This window comes from Trachemys scripta, chromosome 1 (genome assembly GCF_013100865.1).
Source record: "Trachemys scripta elegans isolate TJP31775 chromosome 1, CAS_Tse_1.0, whole genome shotgun sequence".
NCBI classification, from domain to species: domain Eukaryota; kingdom Metazoa; phylum Chordata; order Testudines; family Emydidae; genus Trachemys; species Trachemys scripta.
This window is the reverse complement of record NC_048298.1, coordinates 91,720,112-91,747,788: the sequence shown is the minus strand read 5'-3', so window position 1 is coordinate 91,747,788 and position 27,677 is coordinate 91,720,112. Positions and strand designations below refer to the sequence as shown.

At 49.2% G+C, this 27,677-nt stretch overlaps 2 protein-coding genes across 3 annotated transcripts in view; one reads left to right on the top strand and one right to left on the bottom strand.

Moving 5' to 3' along the window:
* Positions 1–6,035, top strand: part of POLR2F (RNA polymerase II, I and III subunit F) — a 6,419-nt gene extending 384 nt beyond the window's left edge. For both annotated transcript variants that reach the window (XM_034776854.1, XM_034776861.1), the window contains exons 2-5: positions 644–713; positions 1,543–1,673; positions 3,762–3,833; positions 5,843–6,035. In XM_034776854.1, the coding sequence (XP_034632745.1) occupies positions 644–713; positions 1,543–1,673; positions 3,762–3,833; positions 5,843–5,933 (364 nt within the window). In that variant the 3' untranslated portion in view covers positions 5,934–6,035. The remainder of the gene's footprint in view (positions 1–643; positions 714–1,542; positions 1,674–3,761; positions 3,834–5,842) is intronic.
* A 2,874-nt stretch (positions 6,036–8,909) lies between these two features.
* On the bottom strand, positions 8,910–21,923 carry SOX10 (SRY-box transcription factor 10). Its single transcript, XM_034776772.1, has 4 exons — positions 21,704–21,923; positions 20,299–20,757; positions 11,917–12,182; positions 8,910–11,425 (listed from the first exon to the last, which is right to left on the bottom strand). The coding sequence occupies exons 2-4, from the start codon at positions 20,706–20,708 to the stop codon at positions 10,710–10,712; spliced, it is 1,392 nt and encodes a 463-aa protein (XP_034632663.1). The 5' UTR covers positions 20,709–20,757; positions 21,704–21,923; the 3' UTR covers positions 8,910–10,709.
* Between the last annotated feature and the right edge of the window lie 5,754 nt (positions 21,924–27,677).

Genomic DNA, 27,677 nt, shown 5'->3' with positions numbered 1-27,677 from the left:
GGGGGGTGGATGGATGGGGGGCGCTGAGGGGAGCGGGGGGATGGAGGGGGGGCGCTGAGGGGAGCGGGGCGGAGGGGGGTGGATGGATGGGGGGCGCTGAGGGGAGCGGGGGGATGGTTGGGGGTGGGGCATTGGACCAAGGGGAGCAGGTAGATGGGTGGAGGCGGGGAGGGTATCGAGGGGAGCAGGTGTGGTATTGCAGGGGAGAAGCAGGGAGCAATGCGGGGTGGCCCGAAGGGAGCGGAGTGGGGAGGCAGCAGGGCTGCATTCGGATCTCCGACGTGGGCGGCAGCAGCCTGTAGCCTGGGATCTGGCTGTAGAGCGATAAGTGACCTTATGTCAACTCCCATTTCTTTCATGTATTTATACCTGCTCCTGTATTTTCCACTCCATGCATCTGATGAAGTGGGTTCTTGCCCATGAAAGCTTATGCCCAAATAAATTTTTTAGTCTCTAACCTGCCACAAGGACTCCACATTATTTTTGCTGATACTGACTAACACGGCTACCACTCTGAAACTTGCAACAGAGAGTCCTGTGGCCCCTTTAAGACTAACAGATGTATTGGAGCATAAGCTTTCGTGGGTGAATACCCACTTCGTCAGACGCATGACCTGAAACTTGTGTCTTTTATCACCCACAGCTTTGATGGCGATGACTTTGACGATGTGGAGGAAGATGAAGGGCTAGATGACTTGGAGAACGCAGAGGAGGTTAGTGCTCAAACCCTTCTTCCCCATAGCACTCTGCACAGTGCCCACATACTTCACCTAGCCTCCTTTTTTATACAGCATGTACATTTTTCCTAGACCACTCCCAAGTTTCTGTCATCCAGGAGCTAGTGACTGGGAATGGCAATTGAACCAAAGTCCCTATGATGGCACTGCAGGGTGCCGGCTCCTAGAGCACTCAGCTGCCATAAAAAAGATGGAGAAAAGTTGTTCTCTTTTCACAGAGGGCAGGACAAGAGGCAATGGATCACACTACAGCATAGCAGATATAGATTAAATCTCAGGAAACACTTCCTAACTGTAAGAACAATAGGATAATGGAACGGATGCCTAGGGAGGTTGTGGAAACTCCTTCACTGGAGGTTTTCAAAAAGAGGCTGGACAGCCATCTGTCTTGGATGGTTTAGATACAACAAATCCTGCATCTTGGCAGTGGGTTAGACTAGATGACCCTTGCGGTCCCTTCTAACCCTGTGATTCTATGATCTTGGTCCTGTCGCGCTCTAGAGAGTGAGACACTAGAAATGGGATTAGACCCCAAGTCTCCAATATGGAAGTTCAAAGAACCAGCTGTTAGGGCACTGGACCCAGAACCTCAGAAAGCCAGTCTTAGTATCTCTGTATATTAATAAGATTAATATACACTTCCCAACTGGGCTTTCTACTCTGCTTTACTCAAAGTCCTTGGCTAGAATTCTGTGTAGACTTTAAATCTTCATTCTTTGATGGTTCCAAAGTCTGACAAAATCTATTAAGGACCTAGAGGTCCCTCAGTGTGTTTACAATAGCTTATATTCCTTTATTTCTTCAGGAGGGTCAAGAGAATGTAGAAATCCTTCCATCTGGAGAGAGACAGCAGGCAAATCAGAAGCGGATCACGACTCCATACATGACCAAATATGAGCGAGCCAGAGTCCTGGGCACTCGTGCACTCCAGATAGCGTAAGTACACTTGTTCCACACCCCAGCCTTGGCAGTGGCATCTCATGGCATTTCAAAATGTTTTTTCCATGTTTAAGTTACTTTCTTACTGTTTGGGATCTTCCATAGCTCTGATGATTACCTCCCTGCCCTGTGAGGTTCTGTGTCATAGCTACTGCCAGCTGTGAAGTGCAAGGGCCTGGAAATGTCTCTGCAGCCTTCCTAGAGCATTATACCCAGGACAGTGCTACTGATGGCATATCCTTTATGCCATCTGTCTCAGTTGCTTCTGAAGTGGGAGGCATTTCTCATCTGTAATCAGCCCTCTCTGCTGAAGGCAATGGGAGGGTGGGAGTAGTGTTCTAGGTGTATCTCCTTCCTTACCCAAGGGGAAACCAAACTCTGCTGAGAAACTCAGGATGTTTACAAAAGTCAAGACCCCAGGGGAAATTCGAGGTCTTCATCAACAAATATCATAGGACTGTAGAAAGTACAAATGGAAAACATACCTAAACTTTTAGATTGCAATTATTTTGAGGGCAGGGATTGTCATTTACTTGCTTGGACAGCTGCTGGGACAATGGTGCCCCAGCATGGCTAGCTTCCCAGCACTACTGCACTACTACTGTTCATGTACCATCCTACCCGCTGTTCGTGGAGGACTGCTCTCTGCTTTCTCTGCTGCTTTGTCCAGTCTAATTTTAAATTATGCAAGTCAACGGGACTCGCACTCCTTGGGAGACTGTACCACAGCCTAATAATCTCAGCCTTAGGAAAGTTTATTTATATCCATCTGAAATAATGACCTCGCTTGTTTTCATCCTGTTACTCATGGTTATACCCTTTCAAATCACCCCAAACAATTCCTCTATCTCTTCTTAGTCATTGCTTTGCAGAGATATTATTTGCCTAGCCATCATTTGGCAAAGCCATTCTTTGCATGTTCTTTTAATTCTCTGGAAGGCAAAAAAAAAAAAAAAAAAAAGTTCTGTGCAATGAAGTGGGTCCGTCATGGCTCTGAATCCAAAACAGGCTGGTGCCTGCTGCTACATTATCTACTCAAGCTGTCTTTAATTCCAGATCTAGGCCAGCAGCATCCCCCAGTGACCAAGGTCAGACATGCAGTAGAATCTGAGTTACGAACACCTTGGGAATGGAGCTTGTTTGTAACTCCGAATTGTTAGTCGCTCTGAACAAAACGTTATGGTTTACAACTGAACATTGACTTAATACAGCTTTGAAACTTTACTATGCAGAAGAAAAATGCTGCTTTCCCTTTTTTTAGTAGTTTAACACTATACTGTATTTGCTATTTTTTTTTGGTCTCTGCTGCTGCCTGATTGCGTACTTCTGGTTCTAAATGAGGTGTGTGGTTGACTGGTCAGTTCGTAACTCTGAGGTTCTACTGTAATAGTGCATGCTTCCTTTGCTGCCATCTCTTAAAAGGAAAGTTACAGATAATCCTCATCTTTGACACCCCGCTCTGACATCCCTTCCAAAAAATACATTACATTTTCTATAGTCAGGAGTCCTGGTTAAGAAAATCAGCCCCTCTCTTTCTCCCAGAACAAGATCTGCAAGATATTGAGCATCTCAGCAAAACAATAAATCCAATAGGTGTGGCGGTGGGGGGATGGTTTCAGTGTGCCTTTTATTGGCTAATAAATGGTACTTATTACTGGGTTAATTTTAGAGTCCCTGTTTTCCATTCTCACATTAAAATATATAGGGAAGTGACCCCTGAAGGGATGTGGGCTTCATTGTGAATCTCAAATCCCAGCTTGTGAGCAAAACTGAGAGAAGGGCCATGCGGGGCATTCAACTAAAAACTCTGCCTGTGGCCACTTGCACCCTGTCACTAACTGCCAGACATGCTACTGCCACAATAGGAAAGGGTCTTGGGATGAGAGAGATTCCTGAAGAGCTTTGTCCTCCAAGTCAATAGAGACCTTACAAATCAGAATTGCACCTGTCATTCCGTCCTTCTTACTCTGCTAGACTTTATGTGGGTAACAGATATGTCTGTGAAGCAAGTATCCCCACATGCTTTAGCATATTTCTCCCACTTCCTTCTGTCCCCCTTGTGATTGTGAATATTCTTCCTCTTAGGATGTGTGCTCCAGTCATGGTAGAGTTGGAAGGAGAGACAGATCCTCTGCTGATTGCAATGAAAGAACTCAAGTAAGTCCTGGAGATCTTGGCAGTGAGATGTCCTTAGTTACGTGCCTCTCGTCAACACTCCAATGATGAGGGTTTATTTCCATTAGTTCCCGAGGCTACAGTTTGCGCACTCTCCTGATAACAGTGGGGGAATACAATCTCCATGTTCATTCAGGCAGTCTGTCCTTGCATCTGTGTCCCTCTAAATCAGGTTTGTGGCTAGAATGGAATTCCTGGCCTGGGAGTATGAATCCCCCTTCCTCTTTTCAGTTCGGAATCTGTTCCCAGCAGCAGGTAACTTGGGTGTCTGTATTCTCCAGTCCTAGGAACTTCTGCAAAGTCCTACTGGTTAGCAACATTTTCCTGTTTTACTTATTGTAAATTGGAATTCATATTTTTTCTTTAACAGGATCCTTAGGGCCCCATCATGAACTTGCTGGGATCGGAAAAGTCCCTGATTGGAACTGATTCAAATGTAGCCATTTGGACAAATTCATATTTTCACATAGTTCCACTGAAAAAATAATGTTGCTTAATAGATTAAAATGACTACAAACACATGGTGGTCACATTAAGAATCCCCTGACTCCCTCCACCTGTTCCCTCCTGTATTCTGTTTCTCCCTGCTACCCAATTCCTTGTGCCACAGCTTCCGTGGTATGAGAGAGAGAGAGACTCGCATACACACCTACCAGCTGCCTAGTCTGATTCCCGCCACCTCTCAGGCAGTGGAGCTTTGGATTGGTATCTGGATACTGACACACATCATTTGAATTTCAAATGCCCAGAGTTCCTAGCACAGCCTGTGACCTAGCAGACTGGCCCATCAAATAGCTAATGATTTCCCCACTTACTCATCAGATACTGGTTTTTGAGTGGAACTGGTGTTTTTGTTTGGTTGGGATTTTTATGCTTCAATTCATTGTAGTTTGTCCTGCAGACCTTACACCCTCATAAGAGAGCCTTATCTTAACTGCATTCCTTCACCTTTATCAGCAGCCAGTACCATCTCAGTTTGTGCTCATGGCTGATCTGAAACAGCCAGAGTTGGTTCTGGTCAGTGCTAGAGTGCAAGACCTGGGAAATAATCAGAGGTGTTGTAGGAGGTAGTGATTGTTTCTTGACAGGGGGCGCTCTGCTCTGTCAATACCAAGGCAATGCCTCAGGATGGTGCTAATCGAGTGCTTTGCTATGGGAGAGGCCATCTTTTGGATAAGACTTAAAACCATTATTCTGAATGCTTGTGACCATTAAAGATCCCATGTTATTTTTCACAAACTGTAGGGTTGTAAGCCTCAGGTCCTGGCCCAATTCCAATCTGGTTAATTACATTCTGCTGACTTAAAAATGCCTCATGTAGATTAAATTTAATTCAGTGTTTTCTAACTTTGTGTCTTGAACTGTGGTGCACTGTTGCTGGGCACTGTTAGCAGCTGCTGCGTTCTGACTTGGAGGTAGCCGTTTGTGGTGGTGGTGGTGGAAATGATCTCTGTTCTGTGCATACTTAAAATATATCAAGTGCTTTGGATGTAAAATATATCATGTACTTTTGCATGTAAATGTTAGTTGTTTATGAAATTCTTCACAACTCTCATTGCGCTATCTGAAGTGGTTTGTGGAGAACTTATCATTGTGGGTTTCCTGTCTGTCAGGACAGTAGCTTCATTTTTCAGTTCCATTGGTTCTCCCACGTGCCTCTTGGGATGCGCAGTCTCTTACTGTTGTGATGTTCTGTGGCTTTAGATTGTGTCCAGTGTAGGAATTCAGCACTGCAAAGTGCTGAGCTCCTCCGTTTTTTGACTTCTTTGGGGGTGCACAGCGCCTTATAGGATCTGACCTTCCAAGGGAAAGAACTTTCATTGTAATTCCCAATCATGAGCACCCCACCACTACACCAGAAATCTGCTAATGAAACAAAACCAGCGAGTTACTAGCTCTCACCAGCATGGCACATCTGGACTCCTGTAGCTTGCTGAGAGGGTGTAATTAAAGCTCTGGCATTTTCATTTACCTCTCTGTCCTCCCTTCAGAGCTCGGAAGATTCCCATAATCATCCGCAGGTACCTGCCAGATGGAAGCTATGAAGACTGGGGTGTGGATGAGCTAATTATCACAGACTGACCTGCTTCCTGTCACTGTCCTTGGTTCCTCCTTCACCTGCAGATGCTTTTATTTTTGTTTATATTTGTGTAAATAAATAATAAACCCCCATTTTTAAGCAAATTGTGGGTTTTTTTCCCCCCTTACACAGTTCAGTCTGCTGTGGCTGGGGGGAGACGGCCTCTTCCTCCTTTCCATCAATTTAGATCTGTAGTTATTCCTTCCCTCTGCCTCAGCCAGTCCTGGCCTCTCTCTTTAGAAGCACAGTGCCTGTTAACTTGCTGTTAGGCTCACTGAGCAGGGTGAGCTGTCTTTCCCTCAGTGCTTCCGCCTCAGAAGCCCTGTTCTTGTAAGCTAGAGTAAAGATTGAGGGGAGCAGCTGTTTTCCCCCTACTTAGTGGCCCCTCATCATATTAAACCCTTGCTCTATAAAAATGATCCTGCAGCTGCCTGGCTTCCAGAAACCCTCTGAAGCAATTATGAACCCTCTGCCCACACCCCTTTTTACAACAGCCAGGGGTTGGAGTGGAGGAGACACCTCCATTGCCTTCCAGTAGACAGGAGGGCCTTTGTGCCCTGGAGCAGGTTGCCGTGGAAACCCCCAATTTCCTCTCTGATCAGGGCTGGCTCTGGGGGCTTCTCAGGAGTATCGTAGAGCGGCTCTCATCAAATCCCCCATTGTTTCTCCGCTCCTGCCCCCCATTTCTTATCAATCACCAGGATCCCCTTTCAGTGGCAATGCCCCAGCAGGAAGCGCAGTTGCTGGCCTGAATCCCCACCAACTGGGAACCTGTTCAACAACTCTAGGCGCAGTCTGTGCTTCTACTACATATACAGTCATCCCCTCTCCCCATAAGTCTACTGGTGCCTTAGCCATTGCCCATCTGTATGTACACATGTGTTCCCTCTCCCCCCCGCCCCCATCACAACAATAGCTAGAGAACCATTAACAGCTTGAGTTTTTTTCAACAGTCTGACTAGTTAAGAAGTTGTGATGTTGTCCTTTGAGACAGCAGCAGTTATGTTAACCTCCACTGTTGACCTGGTCCAAGAGAGGAGCACAAATGGGGGCCCACTCCTCTGCCGCTAAGAGAAGCTGTTTCTCCATGGTAAAGTCCTCATGGGCCTAAACACTGCTGCTGCCTCTAGGTTTTGCCCTGAAGCCTTTATGTGTGTGTCAGGACTTCAGCTCTTGGGGCAAAAAAGCCAACGGGAGGGTAAAACAACTAGTGCCTTTCATCAGGGCTGATTGCGTTATTAAAAAATTGCTCTTGGGTTTAAAAAAACAAAACCACCACCAATCTTTGGTTGTGCATGCTGCCCCCTGCTGTAGGTTCATACCTGAAGCACAGGAGCTGTTTTGCCCTTGGATAACATTTCAGTGCCTGTGCTCTTAGAGACAGTTAACATTTGTAAAATATATACCCCCACACACACACTGTTTGTGCGTGCGTGAGTGCCCACTTTCCCTAGGGGTTTATAGCCACCTGCCTGTAGAATTGTTATACAGCCCTACAATATACCAACTTCTGTACGTTACTCATATAATCACTTAACAAATCATATAGGCACCAATTAATCTCTCTCGTGTGTGTATAGGGACGTGAGACATAAATAAGGGGATGGCATCTGAGGCAAGCTTAAAAAAGCTGAATAGGTCATTGGCCAAATGAGGTAAAGGGAGGACATATACCCAGCTGTATCTAGGGAAAGGGTGTAAACTCCCAGGAAGCCAAGTATTTGCTGTCCATGCCATCCTTGCCAAGAAAAGGTTAATCCACAGAGCGATGGCCTTCAGCCCTCTTCCCCCACCCCTCCATGGAATCCTTTAATCACGTTGGCGCGGTGAAATTTCAGTCATGAACGGTGTCTTTGTGCAATCGTTTTGGCGTCCGCAATGGAGCGCAGGGGTCGTTTTCTCGGCCCTTTTTTTTTAAATGGCTTCTTTGTTTCATACCCGCCTTCTCCCCCCACCCCACCCCCAGCATTGCATCTGTATCAGATACGATTAAAGGGATAGCAAAGGACTCTGGGCCAGCTCCTGCTTGGCTGCAAGGGGCGTGTTTAACCCCTTCGTTCCCATTCCAGAGGCTAAGGGTAGGGTTGTTCTGGATCCTGTATCAGCTGAGGGTAGAGGCTGGGCGATACTGGGCCCCCTCCCACTAGATGCTGATCAAATGAGAACCCCACCTCCTTCCTTAAACTGGAGAGATATGGGAGGACATTTGTATCATGTGAGTAGGAATTTTCTTTTCTCACTCCTCACCTACCCTTCACCCCTTGTGCTCAGCCCCCTTCCTCCCCACACAGTCAGTCCCTTCCCTTTGAGCTGTCAAACAACGTCATCAATTGATTGTCCTGCAGACCCTTCCCCCGGTCAGTGGTTTATAGTGAGATCTCCCTGCTCTCCTCCCTTTCAAAGGCTTTGCCCACCACTCTGGTTCCCTTTTATTTCCCTGCACTGAACGAACGAGTCTATGTGTTTAGGTCTGAGTCATTCCACTGATGGTACTTGTGTGCATCCTGTGGTTCTATCCGGCTAATACTGCCCTGGGGAGACTTTGTTCTGAAGTGGGGCGGGCTCTATCATGTGTTATGCTCATGGAGGGAAGTTGGTTGGTGTTCATGTGTGCAGGATCCACGTAGGCGGGCAGTAGGCCCTGCTTAGTAGGTGCCAGATGTAATATGGAGGTCAGAAGATATTGATAGCATTCAGGAATGTGTGTGGGGAAAGAGGGCTTCAGGTATGGAAGTATCATGATCTAGTGCTTGGAGCTGAGACTCGAGGTGAGGAGAAGAGAAACAAGAGGCCCCTAGTCCAGGCAACACTATTAACTCACTGTCAATATCCTTTCAGTGATGGGCATAGAAGAAATGTGTACATGCACACAGGGTCTGTGCCATATAAAGGCCCCCCTTCCCTCTTACTGGGGAGGAAGGATAAAATGTGTCTGAAAGGGGAACAAATATTAAAAAAAAAAAATGGACACACACAAATGAAACCTTTAAGTTTATTATTCCATACATTTAATGCAGAGTTAATGGTGCTAGGACAGCATATTCTGGAGACAGGGAGAGGGGCTTGGTGGGAGGGGAAGGTGTAATGGAATAAATAAGGGGGGGGACAGCGATGGGTTACATGCATACAGGGGAGCAAACGTACTACATGCTCTTTTCAAACACGACAGAGGAGGAGTCAGCCAAAGCTAAAGGTGGAGAGAAAGGTGTATAAAGATCATCCTCAGCGGTCTCAGTCGAAGGAGAAAAATGGTAGTGAGGATCACAAGTTCTGCTTGGTCAATCTGTCTCATCTTCCCAGACCTGCATATCAGCTGGGGGTTCAATCGTGTGTTTTGGTGGCCAATGGGAGGGCATCATCTTCTCCCACCTTGAGTTATGACATCCTTCATGTCAGCATTCTCTCTGGCACTGTGAAGCCCTGCTAGTCCTGAAGATGTGGGACGGGCAAGCAGACCACCCACGAGAGCAAGGGGGGAAGATGAAGACAAGAAGGAGGGGAACCAGTCTGACCACTGAAGATGGTTGCTTCCAGTTTGAAACCCAAAAGGGAAGGCGAGTTCATTTTCTTTTTACGTGGACTAATTGTCTTTATGCTTATCCACCAACACTGAGAGCTTTCCCCCCAATTGGTGCCACAACAATATCTTCCCCTTCTTTATGAGGGTAGGCCTAAGGTGTTGGCAAATGGAACAAGCAATGAACAGGCAGGGAGGGGATGTGTTCTTTAGTTCAGCTCTGCTTGGGGTCCCAACCTTGCAGCTTTAAGGTGATTATTTTCGCAAACTGTGTTTGGGCAAGTGGGATTCATGCTGATGCTTCTGGTTGCCGCAATATCTTCAGCTACTCTTCCCTCACATCCCATGCACGCACACCCACACACGTGCCAGAAGGACAAACACTGCCTTGGCAGTGTATCTTTTGGAATATTAGAGGGTGAATGGAAGGATTTAGAAGGGACCAGGAAATGTTTGAAGCAAACAAAATACAAAATAATCGTAAGAAAGGAAGATTCCGTCCCTGTTGCCTTAACAGTCTAAGAGGCCACACACACACCCCGGCCCTCACATGTATGTTGTGACACGAACAAGGCTAGAACCAGCGATACGGTTCCTGAGTCCAGTACAGTGCGGTACAGTACAGTAAAGAGAGGGTGGGTTGAGGGGAGGATAGATGCGGATGTGGAAGTCAATAGGAAAGCAAGCTTAGGTTGGTCTTCCAACAGGGATCAAGAGTCATGCATGTGTGAATTTTAGATGGGAACGTTGCAGAGCACTGATCACAAGGAAGTTGACTTTACAGCCCTACCTCTCCTCCCACAACATGTCCACCAGGGTGCCCAGCCAGCTGCTTTTCACCCACAACAGGTGACAAAGAGTTGGCCATTGTGGCCTATCCGAAACACTTGCTAAATCACTGAAGCAGTTGGGGGGCGGTTAAGGATGGGGTGTATCTCTTATCTTACAGTCCAGGGTGTGCACAACGAAACCCACCATGACCAGTCACTCCATGTCTAGAATCATCCTCATCTAGAAGGCCAAAAGGGTTTTGCAAGCCAATCGGGTTGGCATACATTGAATTGGGGGTGAGGGGAAAGGGGTAAAACCTTCCTCTAGGCGGTGAGCCAGCGATAACCGGGGTCAAGATAGGCATGTCTGGATACTCAGTGGGTTCTGATGGCTGGATTACACTGAATGACCTCGGAGTTCGGAGGCCCTCCTGCCTGTGCTGATGCTTCAGAGCCTTTCTGTTGCTGCTTTGGTCACTGTTCCCCTTTTCCTACGGTCTGGAGAGAGTTGTATACACGGGCTGTTCCCAATGTGTGGGGCTGTGGGACTGTGGCACAGAGGGTGCAGGGTCAGAGATGGCAGTGTATAGGGGACGTTGCGAGGGTCCCATATACGAGAAGGCAGAGTAGAGGCCAGAGGCTTGGCTGGAGTGGCTATAGTAGGGTCCTGAGGGCTGGTGGTCGGGGTAATCAAACTGGGGCCTGGAGATGGAGGGGAAAGCCGAGCCATAGTGGGGCAGGCTCAGGGACGTATATGCTATCTGGGAAGTGGAGGGCTGGTCAGTGTAATGGCCTCCAGGGGCAGAACCCTCCGTTTTCACCTGTGCCTTGGAGTCCACCACCGATGATGTGCCAGCAGACAAGGAGACTCCATGCTGCTTGGAGATCCAGGCAGAGTGTCCACTGGCTGCAGCCAGGGCACTCCCGAGGCCGTAGCCAGCGGCCGCTGCTGCCGCATAGCCCCCAACATGGCCTGGATGGCCAGCGTGTCCATTGGGTGGCAGGTACTGGTCGAATTCATTGACATCGAAGGTCTCCATGTTGGACATCACTTCATGGCTGATCTCCCCAATATCCACGTTGCCAAAGTCAATGTGAGGCTTGCCCCCTTCCCCAAGAGAGCGCCCTTCCCGCTTGGAGTCAGCTTTGCCTGCCTGGAGTTCTGTCTTTGGAGTTGTTGGAGGAGTGGGGGGTCCATGGCTTTGACCTGTGAAGTGAAAACCGTTTGGGGGGAAAGAGAGAGAAAATGTGATACCAGTTCACAATATAGCCCTGGTACAACCTGACAGGCAATAAAATAGCTCAGCCAGCTACATGCAACAGCTCTGCTCCTCCTACTGCGCAGACCCGATACTGCCAGGCCTCCCTGGAAACCTCACTGTAGAGGGACAAGAAGGGAGGAGGTGGCCAGCCTTAACCAAAATGGCAACTGTGCATATGAACCCTTTGGGAGATGATTTCCCACCTGTCCAAAGGGATGGACACACCTGTGGAACGCAGGTGTCCCCAATGCTGGTGACAGCACCAAGCACGTAGGAGTCATGCCCAACTACTGGGTCCCACCATGGGGAGAGGATCCAGCTCACAAGGTGGTGCCCCAAGAGAGCCATCGATTCTCCAGATGGCTTGGGGGACTCTCCTTGGGAGGAGGATGAGCTGGTAGTAACCTGCTGGTGTAGCTGCAGACATGGGACTGACCTGAGGAGTGCTCGGGGTGCCCGTCAGACATGGGGGATCCTTCCCCAGGATGTCTGTGATCCAAGTGGGCATTCTTATAGTGGGCCTGGATAGCTGCAGCCCCGCCAGCTTCTCCCTCGGCTTGGCCCTCACCCTCGCCCTGGGAGGCCTTGCCATTTTTCCGCCGGCGTGGCTGGTACTTGTAATCGGGGTGGTCCTTCTTGTGCTGCATCCTAAGTCGCTCTGCCTCTTCGATGAAGGGCCGCTTGTCGCTTTCATTCAATAACCTACAGAGACCGGAGAAAGAGGAAGAGATGGGAACAGGGATGTCAAAATCCTACTGTAAAGCATCATGGGCACTTGAGATCCGCCCCATTTCAGATACTGCCAGGCACCCTAGAGAACGTAGAGAAGTATTTAAATAGAGTCCTCAAAGCTTCAGCCCCTTTTTTATTGTTGTTAATGATTACGCCCTGACACTGTGCTCAGTGCTGTTCAGACCCAGAGGAAGACATGGTCACTCCCACAAGTGGATTACAATCTATAACCCATATAAGTTCACCTCCTCCCGTTCCATGTTTGTACTTGCCTTAGGGGACAAAAGTAATCATACTGTGATGACTGAAATCAATGCAGGGCTTTATAGTTACCAGACAAGCTGGACTAAAAGAACTTGCTACAGACATGAAAATTGTGACTATTGCTTGAATTATGGAAGGGTGGCAAATCTTTGTTACCGATAATGCTCTTTGTCATGTATCTCTGTCTCTCTCATATCAACTTGTCTCGGTCACCTTAGCTTCAGAGTTTCTGTGTCCTATCCTAACTTTCCATCCATGCCATTTTATAGGTTTTGTTCTATCAGCTTGAGCGTGAGTGATCACTGAGCACAGAATGGCTATTGCATTTGCCAGCACAGTGGCTGTGCTGCTGGGATCTGCCCCTTAAAGAACTCTGGTATCTCCTAAGAGTGAGTTACAGAAGATGCTGGAGGAAAAACACATTTGCTTTGCTTCTACTTTGAGGATTCTTGATCACACAGCTGCCATTTTCCATCCCAGAGGTGGTAGACGTGGTTCCTGTGCTAAGGATCGGAGAGTTGCAGGTCCTGAGCCACAGCCAGGATCAGACTTGTAAATCAGGATCAGTTTGTAAATCATCTAAATACTATGGTGCTGGACACTGTAACAATAGATTAACTTTGATCTTTGGGTGAAAAACTCTATGGAAATGTAAAATCATTCCCCATATACCTGTCAGATCTAGGGCTGCTTCAGTCAAGACAGGATCACCTAGGAAATTATGTAACAGAACCCCTTTGGATGATGTAAAAAGAGATGAAACCCATTTGATCAGTCATTTTCTTTTAATTCTGAAAATGTTTGATTTAGAATCCAGGACACTGAAAAGGGGCAAGGCTGTTTTTATGGGTATTGCAACCCAGCCAAAACTCTGAGGCCGCAGAAATCTCAAAAGCAAAAACTTGTTCCTTTATGAGATTTCCAGCCCTGATTTTTCCAGCCCAAAGAGAGTTGGACACAGCTTTGGGGATATTCAGCCAAATGTTGAAGAGGATTCTCTGAACCCCCCCCCCCCCCCGCCCGAAGCCTTAGAGGCTCTGCTTTTGCTAATTCCACTTATTAGATTTAACCCTTTGCAGAGCAGAAGATTAAAAACCATGAATTTGTCTTAGAGAATTTAGGAGGAGCAGCAGATGGAGTTTGAGGGGCCTGTTGGTAAAAAAGATGAGGAAAATCAATAGGATCCAAGCAGGTACTGACCAGCATCGAAGCACCTCCATTTTTCAACTTCTGTCCCACCAGTCAATAGCCAGAGGGTGTGATCTGCTTTGGAACCTCTTAAGGTGCTGACCTGGGTTCACACCAGGCAGCCCTGAGAAGGTCATGGCCGCACATTGCATTCCACCACTGCCTTAATCCAGGAGATTAAACAACTGAGCCACCATGAGTCCAACACCAGCTTTCCTGTCTCCCTCCCGCCGCCATACACCACGCTCACACGTCCCGAAGAGCTCTAATCCTCCACCCTGAATTGCTCCACACACAGCCTTCCATCACATCTAACGGGACATGCATAACCTCAATCTCCTGCAGCGCCCTAGCGAGAGACCTGCATTAGGAATTAAACATGTCCCTGCAAAGCGCTAGCCCAGGGGTCGGCAACGTTTGGCACGCGGCTCGCCAGGCTAAGCACCCTGGAGGGCCGGGCCAGTTTTATTTACCTGCTGACGTGGCAGGTTCAGCCGATCGCGGCCCCCACTGGCCGCAGTTCACTGTCCCGGGCCAATGGGGGTGGTGGGAAGCGGCGCGGGCGAGCGATGTGCTGGCCACGGCTTCTCGCCGCCCCCATTGGCCCGGGACGGCGAACCGCGGCCAGTGGGGGCCGCGATCGGCCAAACCTGCCGCGTCAGCAGGTAAATAAAACTGGCCCAGCCCGCCAGGGTGCTTACCCTGGCGAGCCGCGTGCCAAACGTTGCTGACCCCTGCGCTAGCCCCTGCGTCTCCCAGACTCCATTGGCTGTTGAGGGGAAGCAAAAGACCAGCTGTGGGAATGGAACCAAGCTTTCCATCCTGACAGTACAGGGCACTAACCACGAAGGAACCAGGCTTCGGCTCCTCAGCACTCCTAGCCCCTCCTATTGCACAGCAAACAAGACTCCGAGACTGGGAATGGAACCCACATCTTCCACATGAGCTCAACCTCTCAGCCCCTACTGGTCCCAAGGAGTTCCAATATCCTTCACCTTTATTTGTGGGCGGTACCAAGCATATAGGGTGACTGAAGCAGAACTGCCAAAGGAAACCTGCAATGGAGAGAGAAACTGAGACCTCTATATTCGTCTCACTGATGACCTAATTACAATGACCTTAGGATCTCTAGGAGATGAACCTGGGTCCACTGAGCTGTGCACGTCCTCCCCATCTTCCTGCCAGCATCCTGTAACTCTGCAGACAGCAGGATCGCACAAAGTCCATTCCCCCCATCCTTGTCTTCTCTCTCCCGGTCTCTCTGCTCCCTCCTCCCTCCCTGGGATCAGAGCTCAAATCGGCTTTAACAAAGTGAAACCGGTGTGAGCAGGCAGAGGCCAGGAGATTTGGGGGATTTAGATTTCACTTGTTTCCTGCCCCTGCACCCCCTGGTCTACAATGCAGTGGAATCTTGCAGGGACACAGAAGGGAATGGATCACATAGCAAAGCCCATGGGCTTAAGTGGGTCTGAACTGAACCTTGTCCCCCCAGTGGGGAATGCTCAGCACAGAACCCATTGGACACCCCTGTTTTGGTGGGAACGGAGAGATGAAAACTCTGTCTCCCTCTTTGTTCTCTCCTTCACCACCATATCTCCGCTCGCACAGGGCGTTGTGCTGAATGGCGGGGGGAACCCAAGCCCTGCTTCTGCATGTCAGGTGACTGGAGCAGCCTGATGCATGGCCCCTCCCCGTCAGCCACAAGCGGCAGCTGCAGATGAGTCAGTGTGGCATGAGGGTCTCAGTAGCGCCAAGTTGATGCAGCGCACGCATGGGTGAGGGAAGGATTGAACAGGAGGTTAAAACACTGGGGGGGCGGGGAGATCTCACACATACACACAGAGGCCCTGATCTTCCAGGCATGGCTTGGCTCCTGGGGCCCACTGCCTAGCTAAAGTGGGGCGTAGGTAGAGAAAGGTTCTGCTGCTGTCCAGATACAAAGATCCCTTCACCCCATAGTCAGCTCTTTGCTGCCCCTTTCTACCCATGTCTCATCTGTTTCTGGCCCTGGAGATGTTTCTGGCATTTGGGCTAGTGTTCGTGTTGACCTTTTCAACAGTCATTACGTCCCACTCCATTTGAGAACTGTTCTCTGCCCTGTAAGGAGCAGGAAGTGCCCCACCCAGGTGAAGAAAGGGGAGCCTTTGGGCAGGACACATGATGAACTCCCCCTTCCCCCTGCATCCTCAAGTAATCATGCATCCTTGGGATGTGGGGGTCAGCCCAGCCTGCAGTGCGGACCTGGCTGCTGCTGGAGAGAGGAATAGCTTCTCTCAGTGCACCCACCAATGGGAGGCTCAGAACAATCAGTGAGTGTCTAAAGCCAGCTGTACCCATAAAAGAGCCCTCAACCCACTGTCAGTATCACTCAGACATACGCACATGCCAGTTATACTGGGGAGGTTGACAGAAGCTCATGGCCTTGCTGAGGCATGAACACCCACTGCCCCAGGCTGGGCCATCACCTTGCCAATTGTCCCAAAGTGTTTGCAAATGAAATTGGGCACTAGGGTCAGATTTGAGAACGGAAATCTTCATTTGGGGGACTCTGCACTGAGGGTAACACCCCTTCCACCACTGCATAGCTTAGTCCTGATGTCTATCCCTTTCCCAGTGCGTTCCTAGGACTCGCACACAAGCTGTGCTGATGCACCTCTCTCCTGGCCTGCACCACGCCCTGCTGTTCTAGTCCTGCCCCTGTCCAGCTCAGCCAATGCACCTGAGTCCTGACCTGGAGCAGTGTCCATTCCATCATTCTGTTCATCAGTGATTTTCTCCCTGCCACTCAGGAGCCTGGATGGAATCTGGTCCCACTGGTGGTGCTCTACTGTCATTAGCATCCTGTTTGCCTTTGCCCGACCAGAAGCTGCAAAGTTTACATTCTCCCACACTACAGCACAGTCCTGGCAGTTTGTTATTCCCCAAAGGGTGAGGCTCCTGATTCTAACCCTCTCATGAGCGGAATGAGTTGGTGTAGGTGTGAGGGGTCAGCCTTGACACCCCGCACAACCTCCCAAAGGAACGTTTGTCTACATAACACTGATGCAATTTGACACAGCCATCTGCCTCTGTGGCTCCCTCTGTCTCCCTGTTTGCCTCCCTCCATCTCCTGCAGAATGGCATGTTTCTTATCCCGCAGATCCCAAGTGCTTTACACAGCACTTGGTTTGAGCTCAGCAGCACAGTGGTTGCATGAGCAAACGTGGCAGCCATCCTCCGTTCAGCGATCACTCACACAGAGCTAGCCAAGGGGCTAGATTCCATTTTGTAGAGAGGATCATGTTGAATGGGACCCTGAGGTTGTTTCTCAATCTACTGGACTCTTTCCAAGAAGACACATAGGATTTTTAACTATCCCGTAGGCAGCATCTCCTTCCCCACCCACCAGAGATGGGCAGAAACAAGCTCAGTTTAATGTTGCTTTCAACTGATCTCTCTCTTTCCCTACTCACTTATAGTGGATTTCTCTCTGCCGTAGGTATTTCTAATGCACCCATTACCACAGCATCTAAGCACTGACATAAAATTAGACCCACTTACATGGAAGTATATCTAGATGGCCCAAATTTTCAAAAGTGACTGGTGATTTTGGGTGCCCAACTTGGCACCTTACAGGATTCTGATTTTCAGACATTCAGGCCCCTCTTCAGGCATCTCAAGTTAGGCACTCAAAATTGCTAGCCAATTTTGAAAGTCTGGATCATGCTGCGTAGTGTGGAGTTTGGAGCGGGAGGAAACTGGCATCAGAAAATTGTCTGGAGGACTGTGGGAGATCATAGGGGCTATGATAGCATAGTAAATTTCCTATGGGACAATCACATTTTAGGTGACTTCCCCTGGCTTTTGGGGTTTTATTTTATTTTCCCACACCTAACAATGCCAACAGAGGCAGTGCAGACACCGATCCTGCCCATACTTGCACGCCCCCAACTTGCTCTGCCGCATTGCCCAACACAGACTGGTAAGAATATCTCCGAAGGCAGCAGGCTCCCTGCCAGTCCATTAGCAAAGACAGCACAAATAGCAGACATGTGGGGGAGGAGGGAGACTTTTCCCTTTTAAAAAATGCAAAAGTATTTGACAGTTACAGTCCGAGGCCCTGATCTTGCAAGCTGCTCTGTATGACAGACCCCCTATGCCCACGCAGAGCCCTATTCACTTCAGTGGGCTGCCTGTGGGCTCCACAGTCTGCCTGCAGGATCAGGAACACTACAGCTCTCAATAGTGTTAGGACAGTGTCTAAGGTCTATCACTGCAGCACTGTGCGGGGGAACGGTCATGTACAATGCTGTTGCATATCTGGATAGTGGAGCATTCTGGTCTCTTAGGGCTGTTACTGGAGTATTTAACGGCTCATATACTGCAGTCTGGTATCTTCAGGCCAGAATGGTAATGTAGCGCTTAAGGAGGTCATTGCTACAAAACCCTGCAGGATCCTTGGAACGGTACAGTAGCATTTTTTTAAATAATACTTTTGAAAATTAGAATGGGGGTCTTGCCTCTCCAATAGAATAAAATGTTGGGGTGGAGGTGGGAAGAGAAATCAGGAACAAATCAGAAGGAATGGTTTGAAGCAAAGCATACAGGAGGTAATTGTTAGTAAAGGAAAGACAAGTGAAAGTATAAGGAGAGAGGCAAATAGCATAACGCGACTGCGTTACAAAGTGGGAGAGAGTAAATAAGAACAACGATAAATGCTCAGTACAGTCACTTTGCTACCAGAAAGGAGACAACGGGGTGGGTTAGTGCAACGTGAACTAACTGGGATCATCATTCTGCATGGTATCCAGAGGTGAGCACAAGGTTGGCGTAATCATAGGAAAGGCAGAGGGCGAGGGGAATGGGAAGGGTTAAAAAACACCCAGGCATGGGAATCATATTTGAGGCCTACCACAATTCCCTGCGTTAACTCTCCAAGGAAATCATTTTGTTTGAGTTCCATGAAAGACAGAGGGGTTTGGATAAACTTATTGATGTGATCAAGACAGAAGCTAACACCCAGGTACTCAATTCTCCCATACAGGTGAAGCTGACTGAAGTCAGCGGGAGAATCGAGCCACAGGTGGCAATGGGATGGTCACAAGGGTGGGGTTTGCTTCTGTTTTGGAAAAGTGTCTGGTCTTCCTGCAGTTCTCAGAAGACATCCCGCCCCACCCAGTGGGTGGGGGGTCTCCTTTCAAGGGTAGCGCCAGGGAAGGGAAGGGTATAAAAGGGGGCCTGTTTCTATCTCTGTGGAACTCCAAGGCCATTCACGTGAAGGTGAGGTTTTGATTTGTGGCAGGAGGCCCAAGGCAGGGAAGTGATGGTGGCGGGAAGGGGTGTATCTCGGACAATCCCAGGGAGGGGGGAGATGTTTATAATCATTTGCTGGAGTTAGTCATGGAAATCAGGCGGAAAAGTGGAACCACTGGCCTTGTGTCACATGGGTGTTACGTGGTCCCTCCACCCTCGTCTCTTGGCATAACCCATCAGGCCCAATGGGGGTGACTTCATGTAGGGGCCCTGGGGGCAGGGAGGATGGGGAAAGAACCCAAAATTAAAATGGCTTTTACAAACTGAGGGGGGTAGTGTGGGTCCGAGGCATGAGCTTGTGTCTGTGTTGGGAAGAAGGAAGTGTGTACCTGTGTATGCATAGTGGGAGTGGGAAGGCTGTCAGCCTGTACCAACTCGCTATAGGAATGGCTGCTGACTTGCTGTTATTACTTATTTATTGCATGCCACAGGCCTGCAAACAGAGGCAGAGTTGCAGCCCCTGCAGTCTGAGGGGACACAAACAATGCTCTTCAGCCATAAAAAGCTGTGAATGGCAAGGCAGGATGGCATACTGGGTGCATCGGTTGGAGTCTTTTTCTAACAGCCCCCTCTCTCCACCATCCCTCACTGTCCTCTTGTTTTCACTGCTTTATGCTGGGATAACCCATTCCCACCCCCACTTATGCAGTATCTGTGCTGCTAATGTTAAATTGACACCTCCTTGAGCGGGATCTAGAACCAGCAGCTAGCCGGGCCTGTGGCTGGCCATTAGAGAACACGTTCTTTGGGTGAGATGTGTCATTGGGTTTCACTGCTTGGCTACCTGCTCTCTCTCCTTTGTCCCAGACAGGAGTCCAACCCACTAGGTGGAGCTCTGGGGGTTAGGGTCATCTAGCCTGTGATCTCCCAGACCTGGTTCAAACAGGCCTGAGGAGATCATGAGTGTAATGAGTTTGGTGGGGGTCAGCCTAGTTAACCTTTCTGGGCCTTGGTTTGCCAAACAAACACACACAAACAGAGAGATTGGGCAGCTGAGCCTCAGCAGAGGACAAGGACTGGAGTGGCATGGGGTGTTACGGGCCGGGAATGAGGTACGCTGGCACAGCTGCTGGGGAAGAGCGGGTTAGAGTGGAATAGCCAGGTGGGGGCTGCAGGTCAAGACTGGCAGAGCTTTGCAGAGGAAGCTCCCCATATAGCTGATGCTAATAACCATTGTTGGTTCCTCACTTTCCTGTGCTTTTCCCTCACCCCTGTGATCTTTCCCCTTGATGAGGAACTCCCTTTAATAGATGCCCCTTTAATCTCATTCTGTGCCCAGCCTCCAGCTTGAGATGCAGCCTCTCCATGATTCCATTTGCCCTCACCCTTATGCCCTCCTTACCTCCAGAGCTTCCCGAGGGTCTTACTGAGCTCTGCATTGTGGAGGTGAGGGTACTGGTCAGCCAATTTCCTGCGGGCAGCCTGTGCCCACACCATGAAGGCGTTCATGGGCCGTTTGACATGGGGTTTGCTTTTGTTGCTCCCATTGACCCGCACAGGCATGGGCACCAGGGTCCAGTCGTAGCCACTCAGCACCTGGCTCACTGCCTCCCGGATGCACACGGGGAACTTATCGTCATCCGTCTCTGAGTCTTGCTGTTCCTTCTTGACCTTCCCCATCTCTCCGCTCCCGGAGCTGGTGAGATGAGAGGGGGTATCTGATGCCATGGAAGGTCCCGGTGAGAGGCAGTGATGGTCTTCGGAACCCACCGGGCTCATTTCCACCTCTGAAAGGTCTTGGTCATCTGTCATTATGTCTCTTCTTCTTGCTCTTTCTTCCTTCTCAATATCCGTCTTCCCACTGGGGGAAAAAAGAAAGAAAGAAAGAAAAAGCAAACACCAAAACTAAAAGACTTGAACCTCTCCCAGTAACTGACCACGAGACAGGAGCCACTTGATAAAAGTGAAGCAAAGGAGCTGCCATGCGTGCAGCTTACGGGACCCACAAAACCCATGATCAAGTGGGGGAGGGGATCCTGATTAATTGGAAGCTCCCGATCTGCGCTCTATTCTGGAGTTTAACATGGGCATGTAGAGGGGTCTGCTGCTGGCTAAGCACATTGGTGACATGAGTGGAAAAGGAGAGATCAAGGGGAAACGGACCTCATTTTTTAAGAATAAACTTATTCAGGGCCCTCCCCAAAATTTGGCCCTTGGGAATGACACTTTCTCTTTAAAACCTGCCTTGAAAGTCTGACCAAGAACATAGATGGGAGGAAATGAGTGGCTTCAGTATTAATAAATCAAAATGAAAAGGTCTCCAGGTTGCAGGAGAAAGTTTAGCAAGAGTTGCTGAGTAGAGGCAAATCCTGAGCGCACCTCTGAATTGCCAGGCAAGGAATCTGATGCAGACTGGGAAAATGTGTTTGTGAGCGGAAACGCTAACACTTTGTATATATGCATATATTTCTTTTTAAGCCTCTTTGGCAAAGCCAAGTCTTTAACTTGCCCGTTTCACGCATCCCCCCGTCTCTCTCTTTCTGCGGTCACCTCCAAGAGTCTCTGCCACCACCCACCAGTTCCCCCACCTTATTAAAGAAATGCTCAAAAAATAAAGCCCCCCCCGCACATAAAATGGTTAGAAAAATGTGTCTCCCTTGGTTTAGTTGCAAAAGGGGCCAATATGGAGCAGGGGTTGTTATTCCCTCAGTGAGGGAGGCAAGGACTTTTCCTGAAGAAGAGATTGAAAAGTAATAGAAGGTAGAAAAAGAGCGAGCGAGCGTGTGAGTTCAGGTAGGAAAACTTACGTTGGCTGGTCTGCCTGGTAAATCCTGAGAGGGCTGTAATTTGTATCCCAATAGCCCCTCTGTTCTCCTCTCAGAGCCCTGGCAGCGTAGGGAGCCCTGCGTGGAGGAGACTCTCAGACGAGTGCCATTCCTAGAGGGAGGCTTGGTTTTTACTAATCCCCTGGCTGGATGTCTCTCTGACTGGCTTGCTGCTAAGCACCGGGGGAGGGAAGGGCAGAAGGTGGAGCTAAGCACTCCTTATGGCTGGAATACATTGATTTGATGCAGGCAGGGAGGGGACCCTGACAGCCCCCCCAAACTCCACCTCAGCCACATGCACGCTCCTCGCTTTCTCGAGTCCAGCCTTCTCTGGGAAAGCTCCAGTCAACTTTTATTTTATTCTTTTTTTCATCCTCTCGGGGATTTAAAATAGGGCATTGTTCAGGCCATTGGGCATAGGTGGTGAGAGGTCTGCATTGTTATCCAAGTGGACTGGATTTAAGTCCCTGGCCTGGTCTCTCTTGCCCTCGGCCAGCAGGGTTTGTTCTAGGGGCCAGGCCTGGTGATCTAAGAGTTAGCATGGAGAAGTGGGTTCTAATCACAGCTGCTTGCTGTCCATGGACCAGCAGGACCTGAGTGCACTGCAGAGGGTGGGCCTGGTGTTATGGGGGTAGTGCTGTCCTATGAAGGAGACCCAGATTCAGTGGCCACTCCTGGTCTTTCACTCTCTAGAGCTAATGGGGACTGGGAATAGTCCAGGGGTTTCCTGGGGATGGTGTGTACTGGATACATTACAGGGGTTGGGGGATTAATACTTTGTGGCCATGCAGAAGACATGGGCTTGATTTCCTCTCCCGGGCTCTCATGCCCCCAAGGTGGGACTGACACACCACACGCATGCCAGTGAGGTGTCAGGAGTGTTTTGTGTCTCACCCATGCTGCTGAAAACCCAGTAATGTATCCATTCAGGATTCCCTCTGCAAAGTTGTCAAAACCAGGAACCAGCTTTCCCATATCCTCCAGTGGTACCAACCAGACCAGTACAGAACTCTTGGCATGGAGTTCGAAGTGGAGTGTCAGCTTGGACATGCCGGGCCAGGAATCCCAGAGCGAAGAAAGGATAAGTTGTGGTGAGACTCAGGGAAATAATTCCATCAAAGGAGTTCTAAGGACATTATGAACCCCTGGAGCAGAGCTTGACTCACTAGAAGGCCCAGTGATGGAATGACAAAGTAAATAATGGCGGGGCCCACCCAGAGAGACAGGGAAATAATGTCACGGACAGATGGTGAGCATTTGAGCTACAGTTCCCAGAATGAACCTGGAACTGATAACTAGGATTGTGTTATCTGATTGACAGAGTATGACCATTTTCCCTCCACAATTCTCAGTGGTTTCTTTCACCTCATGCATCTCAGTGTGGTGAGGGCTGGAGCCACAACGTGGCACCAAGGACAGCTGCATTAGAACCCAAAGGAGAAGTCTATGTTGGAAGCTTAATGAAGCCAGGTTAGGGGATGACAGGGGTGGGGCTCCTTGGTGCTGATGGCAAGCACAGGATCACTGGCACCAAATACTTGGCACGCATGTAGTATTCAATGCGCCAAAAGGCAGCTTTCTGGGGAGGGCTTGGCACCAAATAACCCCCTACCAGGGGACTGACTTTAGCCCTCCTTCCTTCCTCCAGCACCATCTGTCTGTCCATGTGACAAAAAGCCAAGGCAAGGGTCTGGTGGTTCTCTCCTACCCAAGAAACACAAGGACTCATGGCACCTATCCTAGTACTGTCCCATTTTCCCTGGGAAGGTGAGGTGTGTAAGCTCCACCCTCTCTCTCTCTTTCTCACACACACTTCCCAATGGAGATCTCAGGGGAGAAATCTCAGGCCCTGATTCCTAGATTAAAATGGTGTAGGTGCTGGTGAGGTGAGGCCCAGGTGTTATCACACAGGTGTGTTCCCCTATTGGGAAGAAATCCTATGTGTGTGTTCCCAGCAGAGATTCTGGTGGGTTGTAAGGAGAGCTCCGACTGGTCTTGTGAGGGTTGTTTGGCATTTTTAGCCTCTCTCCATTGGGATTTTTGTGACCTGCTAAAACTGTCCCCGTAAAGGGAAAAGAACTGGGGCAGGTAACCTCTTCCCAAGAGCCATAATAATAGGCACATGCTAGATGCAGTGTTGCTGTATCACACAGACTTTGCTGAACTGAGCATGTCTTCTTTAGCCCGTGAGGTTCATCATTAGGATGACAAGAGCCTGTGTGAGGGATACAGGAATCTCCATGGAGAAGAGGAACAGCCTGAGGGAGGGGGAAGGGGTCGTCTCCTGGTCCCACTGGGAGGTAGCCACGGCTGAGAAACACTGGCCTGATTGTTCCCCTGTCTGCAGCTAATACCAACCTGGGATGGGGGAAGGGCAAAGCAGGATACAATAAGATGGGGCATTTGTTTCCCATCCCTCCAGGTGCAGGTTCCTGCTGACCTCAGGAGACAGAGAGAATGGGGAAGGGATGTTTTTTCCCAGGAGTGGGATTACAAGGTCCTGGTGGCCAAGTGGTAGGGAATAAGGCATCTGAGGATTGAAGCGCCTGCTCTAAGAGAACCCCACTTAAATCTGGGGGGGAAGGTGGGACTGGAAATCCCACCTCTTCAATGCATATGTGTCCCTAGGGATTTGAGGGTGGAGAGCGTACTCTGACCTTTCCTAGTGTTGGGACAAAGAGACAAAATCAGAATGAAGCAGTTCTTTTAAAGCATGAAGTTGTGGACCATCGCTTGTTTGTTTGTTTGTTTATGTTGCAGTAGCACATAGGGGCCCCTGTCACAGACCTGGACTCCAATATGCCAGGTGCTGTACAAACACATGACAAAAGGACAGTTTCTGACCCCTTATGTTGCAGTAGCACCGTGACCTAGGGGCCTCAGTCAAGGATCAGGGCACAATTATGCTAGTCACTGTACAAACACATCCCCAAAAGCTGGTCCCTGCCCAGGAGAGTTTACCATCTAGGTAGTTTCTGCTGAAATGACGTGTCAATGGCACCTCCTATTAAACTGGGAAAGGAATTTTTCTTCTTTCTTCCTCTCTCCATTTCCCTCCTTTTTCTCTTTCTTTGCCCCCATCTCTCTTGGTCCCTCCTTCTTTTTCTTTACTTCTGTGTCTTGATTTCCCCTCTCTTCTTTTTCCTTCTGCTCTTGGGATTCGTTTCCAGTTCCCGCCGTGTTCCTCAAAGACTGGAGGGCAGCACAGGTTTTGCAGCCTAATTTCCTGTCCTGGTAACTTTTCCTATTGCACCAAGGCAGCCTGGTGGGAAGTAGCCAATGGAATTTTCTCTCGGTCATTGTGGCTGACAATGTGGCACCATTTCTCCAGTTGAGACGAGAGGATGCAGAGTGAGAGAAGAACAGCGACCGTCTCTCTGCGAGGAGTTGTGCGTGACACTTTTCTATCTACAGATGAAAGTTGTTGCCGCCGTGAGGATCTCTGTAAGGGTATGTCTAGACTGCAGCTGCAAGGTGTAATTTCCAGCGGCAGCAGAGATACTCACTCTAACTCTGATCGAACCCAAGTGTAGCCGCTACAGTGTGATCAGCAGGATGGGCGTCAGCCCTGACCATGATCCCATCCAAGCCTATACGTAGCGGCTAACCCCTCTGACCATTTACATTGCCACGGTGACACTTCTATTTTTAGCACTCTAGCTTGATCAGGTTTCTATTCAAGCTGGAAATGACACCTTTGAGCTCCCGTGTAGGCCTACTGTATGGCTGAGAAGCCTCCCACCACATCCAATGTATTTCAGCACTGATCTTCTTTCTAAGGATAAGGGTCCCTTGGGTTCTGCACTGGCTACTATGGTACTCCGGCAACAATCTCTTCAAGGCTTCCATCCTTTTTCCCCAGTTAAATTATATTTTTTTTATTATCTCTGTAAAGCTACGATCTCCGGGTCCCAACCTCTGGTTTTAGACTAGGAAGGATAGTCCAATGGTTAGGACACTAGCCTGGGACTCAGGGGACCCTGCTGTGCCACACACTTCCTGTGTAACCTTGGGTAAGTCACTTAGTCTCTCCGTGCCTCAGTGTCCCATCTGCAAAATGAGGATAATAGCACTTTCCTGCCTCACAGAGGTGTTGTGAGGATGAATACATTAAGACTGTGAGGCACTCGAGTACTACAGTAATAGGGGCCATATAAGTACCTTAGATAGATCCCAAATGAGAGGGTTTTCAAATCCTCCCATATAAAGACATATAAAGCCAGTGGTTCCTCTGCCATAATTTTTTAAGTATGAGGTCCCCCAGAGCCAGTACTGGGCACCCATCCAGTTATACCGCTTTAATAATATCTCAACATACACACACATCCCATTGTGATGCTTAGGTTGAATAAATGGATGCTGTTTGTTTGGGATTCCTCTTGATAACCTCCAGTAGGGTGCATCTCTGACAGCACGGCTACTCCAGGACCTAAACCTGTGACAGTCAATGACACCCTCACTCTGTGACCTGGGCTGGTTGTGTGTTTCATGCTCCTTACTGTTACATACAATTCTCTAAATAATATAGGACTAGTCTGTCTAGGGGACCTTCAACCACTATATGTCCCATTGCTGCACTTAGGATTGTCAGGGTAGGAATTACTGGCTGACCTGCAGTACACTCTCAAAGAGGGAGACAGGCAGGCAGGCAAATGTCTATCAAGGGCCCTTGGCTTTGGATTGCTCTCCCATGGGCTATGATTCTGTCTATTATTTTAAAGTGCTCTTCTGCTCCTCTTTTTTTCATCCTGCCAAGCTCTCTGTGCAGGAGGAGGCTCCATGGGTGAATTGCATAGCACTCCAAGCTCCTATTACCTTCCATTCCCACTGCAAGGGGATAAGGTTAGGCACCAACATGGGATCCTGCTTTTAGCCAAGCATTAAGAGTTGAGACAGGAAGAATGAGTGAGCCACCAGCAAGCCAGCAGGAAGGGTGAACCTTCCTAGGAGCAGTCTGCAGGTAGGATCCAGGCTCCGTGTAACTCTGAAGAGTTACACTGAAGAGTTACAGTGCAGTAGTATTTCAATGAGATACCAAGAGGCCAATTCATCTCTGGGACAACTCCATGGAAGTCACTAGGGATGAATTTGGCCCAAAGAGTCTATCTGGTGAGTGACTGGGAAAGGAAGGTCAAGAGTTCCACTTGGGTGTGACTCAGGAAGGAGGAAGAGTCTGTCTGAAGGAGGGGATGGGAAGGAAGAGTCTCCTTGCAGAAAGGAGGTGAGGGGAAGAAGATCAAGAAGTCTGAGGATGCCTCTGTTTTGAAGAAAGCTTTGGGTGCCCCAGGGCCGCACTTATTCTTACCCAACCTCTCATTTGAGCTCCAGAGCGAGCTTGTGCGTGTGATCACATACGCACCACAAATACCTGAGCTGCTTCACCCCAGCAGCAATCTGGGTAAGACAGACAGCAGCTGCTTTTGTGCCATGTCCCTTCTCGGGGGCACAGGACTGGTATTGTCCTGGGACCGCCTGGGAAAATGGGAGGGGCTCACAATGAAATCTTTCCATACAGTAAAACAGCGTCAGAGTGGGGGGAACAGACACTGGAAAACACAGACACACAACAGCCAAACAATAACGCCAGTGTGCCGAGGGAAAGGGAGACCCATGAATTGGAAGTTTGATAAGGGTTCTCTCTCTCTCTCTCTCTCTCTCAACAACCCCTTCAGTTTCCCTCTACACCCTCCTCCCTCCCTTGCCTGCTTTCTTGTTTGGGCCTTTAACAGTGCACTGTCTTTGTTTGAGATACAGGTGAATGACAATCATGTGATTAACACACACACACACATAAAAAGCTTTTTAAAAGCGTCCAGCTTGCCTCAGACCCGAACAGGAGAGAGGAGACAGGGCTAGCCGGAGCAGAGAGAGCAACAGCTGGACTGCAGGGCAGGGCAGGGCTCTCTTGCTGGGAACTGACTCCTCTTTGAAATGGCCAGACCCGGTCCTGCAGCCG

Excerpts from the sequence above, each read along its gene's own strand:
- SOX10 (XM_034776772.1), bottom strand. The coding sequence starts at position 20,708 with ATGACAGATGACCAAGACCTTTCAGAGGTGGAAATGAGCCCGGTGGGT. Across the intron at positions 12,183-20,298 it reads ACCCTCGGGAAGCTCTGGAG|GTTATTGAATGAAAGCGACA; the intron begins GTAAGGAGGGCA and ends CGGTCTCTGTAG. Across the intron at positions 11,426-11,916 it reads GCACCCCGAGCACTCCTCAG|GTCAAAGCCATGGACCCCCC; the intron begins GTCAGTCCCATG and ends TTCACTTCACAG.